This window comes from Falco biarmicus, chromosome 15, assembly GCF_023638135.1.
Source record: "Falco biarmicus isolate bFalBia1 chromosome 15, bFalBia1.pri, whole genome shotgun sequence".
Classification (NCBI taxonomy): domain Eukaryota; kingdom Metazoa; phylum Chordata; class Aves; order Falconiformes; family Falconidae; genus Falco; species Falco biarmicus.
Window position 1 is genome coordinate 21,700,032 of NC_079302.1, and position 12,727 is coordinate 21,712,758.

The 12,727-nt window shown below is 39.8% G+C and overlaps 1 protein-coding gene across 5 annotated transcripts in view; it reads left to right on the forward strand.

Annotated features, from left to right (window-relative positions):
* NUP93 (nucleoporin 93) overlaps positions 1–12,727 on the forward strand; it is an 81,857-nt gene that overhangs the window by 8,172 nt on the left and 60,958 nt on the right. Inside the window, exon 1 of one of the 5 annotated variants that reach the window (XM_056360731.1) lies at positions 10,373–10,469. The exons of the other annotated variants lie outside the window; for them this stretch is intronic. Within the exon in view, the coding sequence (XP_056216706.1) occupies positions 10,467–10,469 (3 nt within the window). The 5' untranslated portion in view covers positions 10,373–10,466. Of the gene's footprint in view, positions 1–10,372; positions 10,470–12,727 lie in introns of those variants that run through there. 5 annotated transcript variants of the gene reach the window in all.

Sequence of the window (12,727 nt, forward strand, 5' to 3'; positions counted from 1 at the left end):
ATGTGTTTCTTGAAGATGGGATTTCTTCTTGGGCCTTTGTATTTCTTCACCTTCTGGCAATTCCTGGCAAATTTGGACATCTTCTCTCACCCTCCCCAGATGATTTCCCCCTCTCTTTCACTAAAAATTAGTGCACTCTGGAGACTTTTATCTACTGCATAATCTTAGAGTGAGAGCTCTAAACCACTGGCATTGTTCACTTTCTGTCTTTTCATTTTATTCCTTTGTTCCAATTTCTGATGTTGTTGTATTTCTAATTGGTGATGTTAAACTTGGTACGTGTCTTCCTTGACCCCATTCTGTCTAGATTTTTTAAGAACTCTTCCTTTTTTTTCCGTTTTTTGCTTTAGGTTTACTACTGCTGTTAATTCTCTTTGATTTCTGGTGTTTTTCCTTTCTGCTCCAAGAGCAATCTTACTGTAGATTCTCAAGCCCAGAAGCAGCAGAGCTCTTGACTCATTGGATCTCAATTTGTGGCATCTGAAAAAACAGATAGGACTGCGTGATACATCTTACTTTATTTTACTGGTTACCTAGCCAAAATGTGAAGGCTTTCTTCTTAATCATACCAGATCTCAAGCCTTATCATTTGATACGGTGATCTTCTGAGTATATTTTCTCATTTTGGTATATTTTTTTGTGATCCATGTCAATACTTGAATGTTTTTCATTAGAATGTGTTTATTTCTTAAAAAAAAAAGTGTTTAAGTTTGAATTCATGGCAGTTGACATAAACTACTAAAAATTATTTACATAAAAATAAGCACATTTATTTTTTAAACAAAATGACAGATGTGGTTTCTTAATGCGAAAAGCTTGAGGGATGCGGGAGGAGATTATTTTTTTTCTTTAAATACTTTACCACCTGAAATCAAGATATCTTCGGCCATACTTAAATAAATTTGGTATCTGAGACCCACTGATTTCAACTCTAGGTGATTTCCATGGGAACTGGGTACTTAACTTGTGTAGGCATTCTTGAAACTTTCTTAAATATTGGTCTTTTTGCATGTTCAGGTGCTGAAATGCCTCTGTGTCTAGCCATCATTTTCAGTCTGTCTTTTTGCTATTAAAGTTAATGATCTCTTTAGTCTTGTAGAGACAATTTGAAATGCAAACATTTTGAAATACAGCCTGGATGCTTTTTTCTTCATGTAAGGCATTTTAATGGACTGAACACTTTTATATGGCCTATTTCCCATAGGATTCTAGTTCATCCTAGTGGAGCTTGACACGAAGCACATGTGTAAGAGTGTGTGTGTGTCATCTAGTAAGTAAGATGATTCTTATTCATGCTTTCAAGCTTAATAATAATGTTTAAGATTCTCAATAAATGCTGTGCTTTTAAAATAAATTTATATTGTGACTATAGATAGAATTGTATCCTCCTGTTTAGGAAAAGCTTCAAATTTAGCATAAAAAGAGTGGCTAATTGCAAATCAGTGTGTTTAAATGGCCAAATTGGCCAATGAGATTCAGCCCTTCCTTTAGCAAAACAGCTAAAAAGTACAAATGAAAAACAGGATTAAGATTAATCATTGAAATCAAAGTTCCCCGCTTACTGTTTTGAATCATGATTAGCACTGGTGATTTAATCAGTGATCACTTTAATTTAACTCTGACTACTCATGTCTGAGGCCTCATACATGCGTGCTTTGAATCTTAAATGTTCTTCAGGGCATGTAGAAAGCATTCATAGTAAATTAGTGAGAACCAGTTTGCAGTGGGAAGCACAGCAAGGTGTTCCATTTTAGATCATTTTGCAGGCACGTGAGCAAAGTGTCAGTTTGAAATGTTTTGTCCCTGTTTGTTTGGCAGTTAAGAGGTGCAAGGATTTTTATGTTGTTTTGCAGAACATTATCCTTGGCTCTGTCTGAGGATATCTGCAGTCACATCTCAAGCTGTCTGGCTGATGATGATGGTCTGTTATCTGAAAGTAACTTGCTTAGAATATGGACAAATCTCTACACTCATCTGTAGGTTCTGGTATGTGGTCATCAACAACAGGTTCTTATCCTTTCAGAGTAGTTTTATTAAGTTTTTGTTGTTAGTTACATAAGAGGACCTTCATGTTACACACTGCTAATTGTGCTCTAATTAGCTGTTAACCAAGTAGGTCTTAAAATTATTTGATGCTTTAGCTAAAGATGTGCTACAAAAGCTTCTTCCTACATTACTTTTTCTTATACCTTCTGATGATTGTTGGGATTTGTTTGCATCCTTCCTCACTAATTAGTTTTATAAGGCTTCATCAAGCTGCTTGTATTTATTTTGGGCCAGAGGTCCAAAGCAGGAGGAGCAACTTAGGAAGAATTCCAGAAAACATCCTGGTTTTTTATATAGAGAGTAAAACATAGCAAGAAGAATCAGAGGGGAGCATCCTAGGGCATGAAGTCCCAGGATGCTGATGTGAGACATTCAGAAAGCGTTAGGAGAGTCTAGGAGTTCACCTTAATAGAAGCCTCAGCTTGGGTTAACGAGCAAGAGGGGCTTTCTGTACAGTACCTCTTTTAAATGGTACTCTATAGTGCTGACTAAAAAGAAGCGCACCAAATTGCAGCTCAATTAATTATCTGAATTATTTATCAGTTGTAAAATGTAGATTGCTTGCACATAAAAGGGTTGTGAGTCCAGGAAATGTCTCCCACTAGAGCAGTAGGCCGGGAAGATTATGAAAAAGATTTTCTAGGCTTACCATTAAATTACAGGAATCTGCATTTTTCCCCTCTCATTTCAAATATTGTGTTCTTTAGTTATATGTAACACAATGAATGCTTCTTGCAGCAAATCCAGTTCATAACAATTCCTATGTCAAGAGTTTATAAAGATCAAGATGTTTCAAAATTGTCAAAAAGCCCTATTTTGGTAAAAGCTTTTTGAAGTTGAATGTGGCAGTCAAGAGATTCTTGATGTTCTTGATAACATATTTAGCACATAAATACATGGGTTTTTTCTTTGTGGCTTTTAGAAATCCCAGGTAAGGTTTGATCATGCAAGCTGGTATCCCAAAGCTGGGGTGTATGTGGATAAACAGGATATTGACACTGTTCAGAAAAGGCATTTCTTGAGTCTTTCAAAGATTCCGAAACTATGATATCCTCTTCTAGCAAGCACAGTCATGGCTGACTTCCGTCAGGTCGCAGTAATGGCAGCCAGAGGAGGAATTATTATATGGGACGGCTGCACTATTGTACCATGTGAGCAGGGACCTGGCTCTTGCACGTGTGCTGTTTGGTTTATATACGGGTGTCAGAGAGGTTAGATGATGCTGTAGTAAACTTGTTTGGCATACTTGGTAGGAGTTAGTTGCAGGATGCAGGCCTGATGTATACCAACTAAGATAGTTTGATTACGGTATATGTTATGTTTACTGTGTGCTTTGTGTTTTGAGCAAGCCACATTGACTTAATAGTAGCTTTAGCTCCCCTGTACGCTTGTTTTGAAATGTCTTAAGTGCAAAGTCGTAGTGGTAACTTCAAGACATGGTGTTGCTCTTGCTTTGAAGGCTTGGTCCAGCTTTGTGCAGATTTGTGAAATGAATGCTAGAAACAGACATGAGCTCTCCTTGCATACATTGCTTATCTGCTGAAGTCCTGGCTCCATTATGCTGAAGGAAAATTTTGTTGAATTGTCTCAGTTGTACAACAGTTTCACCTTGCCCTTCTGATCTAGGCAGAACTGAAATTAAAGGTTGCATACCAGGGTTTGGTTTTGATTTCTGGGTGTGAATGTTCAGAGTATTGACTGAGTAGCTCTCTGGAGGTCCAGATGCAGAAACACAAGCTTTTATCTAAATGAGGGCAAAAGACTAGACTGAAATTGGTTCAAGTGGCAACTAAAGCAGGCTGAAATTAAGTATCTGGGATGTCTTCAAGTTTTTCAGAGTACCGTAAACAGCCTGTGTATCAAAGGCAGCTTTGATTTCTGTTTTAGTGTTGGTAGAATCTGGGTCCCAGGATGCTCGCCCCAGCACTGTGTGTTGTTTATGTGTATGTACGCTTGTGACTCATAATTTAAAAAAGCTTACTCTGACATCAGGTACCGAAAGGGTGCATTATTCAACCACTGAGCTCTTACTGCTATTTTATATTACATTTGTGATATACTTTGTGGTATCTGCTAGAATAATTCCAAAGCCTGTGGTAATCTACTAGAGTGTAACTAAAATCAGAGTTTATAAATGGAAATGCTGACACAACCTTAAAGGGGCAACCTCAAGTGCTATTCACCATCCATTGTTTGCATTAGCTTAGCCTGAAAATGCTTTTTCCCTTTTGCAGATTTTGTCCTTTCCCATTTGCCAAACATTGATTTCTTCCCCTTCGCAAGTCCTTCAGTTCTAATGGAGCTTGAAATTAAGGTGGCTTTATTTTTCTGTCGCTTCCTTGTTCACCCTAATCGATGATGCCAGCACAGCTGTGGGGACCTTTTAACTGTTGCAGAGCTAGGGCAGTGAATGCAAGAGGACAACCTTCCACCTTGTTTTTTCAGGGTTGGTTGTTAGCTCTTGGTTTCTTTGTACAGCTGTGATCCGAATAAAGAATATTTGCGGTAATAGTTGTGAATTCTTCAAAAGCTCTTTGCAAAGGTTCTCAGAAGTAATTTTTTTCCCCCTCCCATTACTCATGCATGCTAGCATCAAAGCCTGCTGTTGTCTTTGCCTAGGTAGTCTCATTGATTTCATTCAGGATTTGACCCTTAATGTACACATTTAGGCATGTAAATCGGGAATATAAATATCCTGGTAATTAAATGTGGCCAGAGGCAGTTTTAACACATTTGAAGAAAGCAGTGATGTGGAATGAGTGTTTTGACATACAGCAAATGGAGTTAAGGGATGTGGACCTTAGAAATATATATTACAGAAACATCCTCATCTCCGACATGTTTGCATGTACAGTTGTTACAGAATGGAGACATTAACCTCTTCGAAAGGAAAACTGCAGCCTGTCTGTGGCTGTCTGCTGGGTGATGAGAGTTGCAAGGGCTTCTGCAGCGTGCAGGCTTGGTGAGGCAGCGGGGGGTTGGTGGGCTGCCTGACACCGATAGCCACCCAGGGCCCTCTGAGCCAACAGGTTGGTCCCCAGCCGCCCAAGGCCTGTGCTGATCAGAGAATGCCCTGGGAAATGCCAAGGTGTGTGTAGACTGGGATGGGACTGGGGTTTAAGGGTGTGGGCTCCTCTATTTCACAAAACCCCAAAAAAACTCCTTTTAGCATCAGGTAGGTGATGAATAACACTGTATTAAAAAGAAAGCGGGGGTGGGAAGAGGAGAGAAGCCCGAAACATTGGGAATATATTTGGGGGTTTTGGGTGTTATGTTTTTGCTTGTCACTTGTTTCTCTCACATGCTTAGCTTACACCTAAGCAGCAATTTTCTCAGGTTTTTGTTACTGCTTGAATAGCATGATTTAGTAGTGCCATCTTAAATTACTCTGGCCTTATTAACCTTTAAAAACAAACACACACAACCTCCAAAAACCCAAACCATGGCACACAATGTAGAATACTCTGTGGGGCTTTGTTAGTTGGCCAGATTAGTCACTCAGTAAATGCTGTGATACTGAATGATTTCAGATTTCTTTTGTTTGCTTGGTTGCATGCTAACAGGAGTAATTATGTGGTGATCTTCCAGTTCATCGTGGTTCTGATCATGGATTCCTAACCCCTCAGGGGTTAGGAGCAGGGAGGGAGGAGACATGATCTGCCTTTCTCTTTCATCGTGGGTAAACAAGAGAGTATGAAAGGGACATTCCAAAACTTTATGCTAATGCAAGGTCACGAGATGGAAAAATTGAGAACTCTTGTTCTAGTAGCTATGTTTATTGATCTATTTAAATTCTGCTATGTCCTGGCACACTTTATATTTCCTGTCTGCTTAATCCAGATATGTTCTTTGCATCTCAAATAGGTACGACTGTAGACTTCTAATAAACATCTTTGAAGTATCTATCATAAACATTTTAAAACAGAGACCAGGTTTTGAGTTGTAACTTTTGGCTTCACTCTCCCCCTCCCTTTTTTTTCTTCCTTATGCTGCGTAGCTCTGCCTTGTGAAAATTGTTGCAATTTCTAGTTGAATGTTAACTCCTACCCCTGTGAAGGGGCAGATAATGGTATAAATGGCAGTTTGGAGCTCACGTACCCTAAATGTAGCTTCTCCTGTGCTAAGGTGTAGACGTCTTTGCTTCTCTCAGTATCATTGCAGGACCCTTTAAAACACCACGTGTAGCTGAAACTCTGGAGCGAACCCTGGCTGGTGGGATGTGATTTTTCAGAGTCAGAATTTCACCAAGACCCTGCTTGGAGCAATGTTACTATTGCAAGAAGTACTGTGGTTTCATTAATGACTTTCAGGGTCTGTGTTGCATTTTACCAGGGGGATGGCACTTCTGGCAATGCGGTACCTCGTAATGTCACACCATCCCATTAATTTAGTGCTCGCTGAGGTCTTGTATTGACTACTGACCTAGACAGTGTGTGCTCAGCATGTGCAAATGAACTATGGGCATTAGTGTTTTCATGGTGCTGGAAAAATTTAGTAGAATGGTTTAATCTCTGTGGTAATACAGATTGATGAGAAGAAATAATGCTGAGATGCAAATTCTTGCAACCTGGCAGTTTGCCACCTCCACATATCATGTGATAGAGCAATTACTTAGGCTAAAGAGGTGGGTCTGTTTGTTTAAGGGTCAAATGTAGCTTTTGTAAAGCACTACTTTTTGTTTTGTAAGATACTGATATTTCTATCAACTTTGAAACCATTGCGAAAAAAACTTAGATTTCACAGGAGATGATTTGGAGATTTCCAGTACCTTGATTATAGCTCTGGAATAAAAGGTCTGTAGGGCTGTGCTGGAATTTATCAGTGGAACTGCTTATATGCAGAAGTGAACCTAATTAATCTTTGTTGCATTTAAGGAGGAAAACAAATTAAGAAGTTAAATTAGGTTTCTAAAATATTAACAGCATTTTGGATGGTAACAGCATAAGACCACAGTTTGGAATTTTGTTTTGTTTTTTTTGTCTTTCTAATGTATCTATTTTTGAAGTAATATAATTCTTTCCTGAGTGGATCATGGTATGTCTTTCTGGTGCCTCTCTGAAACTGGAAACAGAGACGTTAGGCTTTGGGAATTGCTGCTCATAGCCATGCAGGGGTCTGGTTGTGGGGACTTTCCACAGATGGCAGAAGCTTTCCATCCCAGTATTGTGGTGGGTTAATGGATTTAAGCTGTAGACTTGGGACTGGAAACTGAACAGTTACCTATTGAAGTTAATATGGCTTTTCAGTTCTTATTTCTGAAAAGGAGAAATAGAGAAAAATTCCCAACTGTAATAAGAAAAAAATAATTCTGATATTTTGCAAGCTTTTCTGAAATAGGACAGAGTAGCTTGGAACTGACCTATACAAAGAGGTGGGTTTGTTAACCTTTCTCCTGAGCTATTGTTTTTGCAGCGTTCTTTGCTAGTGTCTTCATTACTTAAGCATTGTTTTGAGCATCTTTCTGAACCTCGTGGTGCTATGAGCTGTACAAAACGAATCACTCTTTCACAAGGGAAGTTTGTAATGTGAGCAGGCCAGACTATCTCACCGAACTCGTGTGGTCACAAACTGCATAAAATTCTGGGCACTTTCTTTCCAGCGAGGCTGTACATCAAATCTATTAGAAAACCCAGCAGCTGCTGCAGCTCTCAACTCCCTCCCCTCCTTTCAAGCCCCCCTAATTTACTCAGGCTTCTTGAAAGTGTTACTCCACTGATGGAATTCCACCAGGGTTTATTACTAAGCCATGTGCGTAATTTAGCAGTCTGGGAAAGGCCACAGGTATATTGTTGTGCATGCCCTCCTCTCCGCTGTAGTAATTAGTCTGTTTGACTCCACATCCAAAATCTTAATCCTAGGCATTATCAGGCTTTGGTTTAAAATAGTCACTAATAAGTGTGTAAACTTTACCAATGCCTGGGCATCAAACCGTGGATGTACTTAAGCTTCCCCATGCAAAACGTCAGCCTGAAAATTTGGCAGTTTGCAGAAGAAATGTTTGGGTTGTGTGTATGGATGTTTTTTAACTTTCCTTTTTGAAGTCAAAATGAATTCTTATTCCTGCCAAGATATGCTCCTGAAAGAAAGTTGCAGCCTTTTGAGGTGGAACTAAGGACACATGCATTTGCTTCACTCATTTAGATTTTTGGCACAACTTCTGTTCTCGCTGCCTCCTTTCTGTTTCCTGTCCTTTATTTCTCATCTTTCTTCCACTCTCCTCCCTTCCCCACTCCAGTTTTATTTATTTCCTTTGCTTTCTTACTTCAGATTAATTTATTAGCTCCTGCCCACTCTTCACTCACCTCTGTGCTTTGAGAATATTTTGGGTGCAAGAGGGTTATTTACTTATTTTGAGCAAAATCATTAAACTCCTGTTTAAACAAAAAGCAGATATTGTGAAATGTCTCATGTTGGTTTTCCACACACATGGAAATGACTGAAAGAAGCTGAGGAAGATGTGTTGAAAATTTTCTATACCATTCCGTTATTTGTATCTCGGCAAGCATGCAAGATGCATGGTGCTTCCACCAGAAAGGATCTGCTTATGCAGCATTTTGAGCCACAATTAATAGATTACTTTTTAAATTTAATTGGAACAGCATGCTTAATTGTTGCTTGGTCAAAATGGCTCGAGAAGGTTGGAGAGACTTAGTTTTAAGATAAGTTTATGGAGAATAAAATACAGCATGTTGCTAACTTCTGTGCCTGCGGTGCAAGTCTCTGTGGACTGTCCTTTTGAAGCACCAATTTCTGGATTATGTGGTATCTTCAGTGTTTGTAGTGGGGTGGAGGTGGGGAAGGGCGGAGAGGTTTCCTAACTTGCGGTATTTTTGCAGGAGCAAGAAGGCAGTTTGCCAGTGTTATGCGAGTGCTGTTCCAAAGGCTGGTGAGAGGAAAGATTGGTAAACACATCAGTACTTAGTTTCAATTTCAGCAGCTTTATTAAACCTTTTTGAAGGGTTCAATTTGCTATCCTAGACTTCAATCAGAGATGTGGGATTAGCTGAAACTAAATTTGTCATTGTTGATCTATTAGATTGGATTTGGGACGCATCTATTCAGTTGCCTTTATGTGCTTATGACCAGCACTGGGTAATTCAGAGGAGAAACACTGACAAAGATGTTTGTGGAGATACCCGCTTGCTTTATTAGGCTTCAGCCTGTTCTCTAGTGGTTAGAGATTGGTTAAAACCCTGAAGCATGAGGCATAATAATTCTTTTCACAATTTTGGTGTTAAACACTGCTCTAGATACTGTCAATATCCATTTACATACTGAGTCAGTTTTTAATCCCATTATGTTTTTGGCTTTACCATCTTCCTGTGGTAGTAAGGTTCCTCAATTCAATTACAGATTGTGTTAAAATTTATTTCCTTTTATTGGTTTTGAGCTTGGCATCATTTAAACAGACATCCTTTCCTTGTTCAGACCTGTATGATCTGAATTTCTGGATCTGCCCTTTCTAGATAACTTATTTCACAGACCTTTGAAGTAGCAGCTCTAAATTGTTTCTTTTTTTTTATCTATCCTGAAAGTGTTCCTGTCTCACATCATGAGGGGGGTATACATGCTTTTGCTGGTTCCCCAATTCTGTCCTGCAGGTTTTCTTTTGGGGGTGGCTGTCCAGCTTACATAGTGTTCTTGATAAAGCCACATCGTCGTTTGGTTTCTCTGATAATAAAGTTCAGTGTATCCAAACTCAGTGCGAAAGGCAGAAGTAGTAATCTGTGAAGATTTGATTTTCATCTTTTGATAAGTGGGAGTGCACAGGTGGGGATACCGTACAGTATCATGACAAATCCTTATCTCTAAATAATGTTTGCAAGCCAGTAGGATTCCGCAGGCCAGATTATAATGTATGAGAAAAGACATTTCTGAAGAGAAGTGGGGGAGGAAGTGGGGGGGGGGGGGGGGGGGGGCGGGGCAGCAAACCACATTTCAAATAGATGAGTGGGAACCTGCATGTTATCTCCAAATCCTCTCAGCAGTAATTGATTTTGCCTGCTATGGTTACCATATAGTAACTCTGAAACATTCATTATTTCTTTCCTCTCCTGCCTCAAGGCTTGTAACACAAAATGGCATGTTTAAATCCTTTTACTCTGTCTGTTAAGTAGATACAAAAACTTAAAGGCTTTAATGAATCTGAAATAAGCACTAATTCAGTCGTCAAAAGACCCACCATTGTGTTGACTAAATGAGACTATGCCCATCCTGAGGTCCTAGTGAAAGCTAAATGGTGGAAACTGGGTGCAGAGACTCGCCTGGCTGTGGAATTACACATTTGGACCTTGTACTCTGTTGTGGTTTTTTTCATAGAGCTAACCCTGCTATATTTCTCTTCTTAGTCCCTGTCCAGCTTTATTTAATTTTTCCAAGGTTAAAGATGGCTTATCCAGAAAATTCGCAGCTCATTTCTAATGGTAAGAAGCTTGATTACTCAACAGATACAGTGAATCAATATCGCTTCTCTTATTTTTGTTTTGCTGTTTGTCTTGAGGTTAATGTTTTTGCTTTATATTTGCTCGATGAAGTGCATGATAGTGCTTTACGTAATTAGTTAATGTGCTATGCTTAATGTTTTGTTTGTCTGTGGTTTTGTACCCTTAGATGCCTTATTCTCTACCTTTTCCAATGTCCGCTTGATTGATTTCCCCCCCCCCCCCCCCCCCCCCCAAGGGAAAACTTTGCATCTTCTCAATGTTTTAAAAACTTAAAATTTAGTGAATTATGGAAGTAGGCACTCAAGCCGGACACCCCCTTTGACTTGTTGCTGGAATGCAGGGCAGCTGAGCTGGGAACTAGTTGTGTGAAATCTTTGGCTAAGAGGTGATCTGTAACTTGTCACTCAGTTATATTAGTGTTAGTCACCATAGCGGAGTTGTTAACTCCTTTCCTTCTTCTCTGGGTTACTGTATTTCTTTTGCTTTTTCCTTGCTTTGTCGAAGCCTTTTGCAGTTTCTTTTGGAGGAGGTTCTCCAGCATGTAAAGTGTGTTATGCTGTGTCATTTCAAAGCTGTTGGAAGGCAGCTAGGAACATCTAGGCCTTCTCCTGCACTTTGGTTTACGGTAGGTCCCCTGAGTCAGCAGGGCAGTCCTCAGTGTGAAAAGAATCCAGGGCTTGTTTTGAAGGCTGGATGGTTCTTGCTGATACTTAGGGGTGCTGGGTTTGTGGAGGAAATGTTGCATGTGAATCCATCCATTTCTAGGAATGCCAGAAATGGCATGCTTTTTTCAAAGCATCACCAGGAAAAAAAGAAACAAGTCTTGCTTTTCAGTTGGGAATTATCCCTATAATAAATATGCAAGCTAAACTTTGTGGAGGAATAATGGCCTTTTGTAGCAGAACAGATCTCCTTCCTGCAGTAAAATGAGCATCAGGGGATTGAATCTGCAGTCTGTCTCAAGGGGCAGGATTTAGTTGTTTGTCTCAATAGATCTATCTTACCTTGGTTATAGGTTTGCTTTGTTTGTGTGGCAGGGTTTCATCCTCAAACTCTTCTGCATTCATTGCTTCCTAAGAAGTGCCTGTAACATTTTCTCTCTGCAAGATGAAATACTAATTTCCAGCCAATATATTATGCATTAGCAATGCATCCTGGCAACAAACATCTCTTGAAACCACAGATTCCGAGAGGAAGGTGGGAAGCGCAATGCAAAGACTCATGTTGTTGCAGAGATGGCTCAGCAGAACATGTTGCATGTGGGAAGTGCCCCTTTGGATCCAGAGAAGGTTCATCTTGCCACCTCAGAGGAGTTTCTAAATCCATTGATTTTATGCAGACACCCGAGGTAGATCCTTTTGCCTTTAGCACCCCTGGTTGCTGTCATCTACAGGAAGGAATGCACCCTGGTACTGAGATACACAGATCTGGTGTTTGTCTTGCTTGATGGCTATGGCCATCTCACACCAAGGGAGGTGGTATAAACTTTTTGCCTGTGTCTCTGAAGTCTATACCCTTTACATGAATATACTGTGCAGGAGATATTTTTTGCCTGGTCCGTGGCCACCTGTATCTCAGTTTGCAGGTGTTTAACTGGTTTCTTGAAACAGAATTTTTCTCCGATACTTTATATGACCCATGGAAACTTTGAAATTAGAGTCAGATGCTGAAGCAGGAGAAGAACGGTCACCACTTAAAATGGAAATGGTTTTAACTGGCACTATTTTATATGCTGATTAATTGACTTCAAGCATGGTAAACGGGTAGAGGCTCACTTCTGCAACGCATCTGGTGCAAGAGCTATAATCTGGTTGTACATGCCACTGAAGAGCGTAGATAGCCAGGTTGGCTGTGCCTTTGCATTAGTGAGGCTTTTTTTTCTAGTGTCAAAGGCAATGGCTTGCTTCATTTCATCCTTTTTCTAACTGAAGTTCCAGAGTGATAAATTGAAAACTATCAGGTACAGGATACAGTCATATCTGCCTTATATAAAATGCATGCAGTAGACAGTGAAATTGAATTGCTGTCACGTGTGACTAAAGAAAAGGGCTTTTTGTTTTTTCACAATTTATTTTTCAGCAAGTGTTGCAATTTATTTTTGTAAGCTGAATGTGTAGTTAATGCACTGCCTTGAGAAGCAGAGGGGTTCTGTTTAATGCGTGCATTCATGGAGGCTTTTGTTCTTGAGCAGGGTAGGTAGGACCTCAGAGTTTAAACATAACTCCCGAGCTTACTGA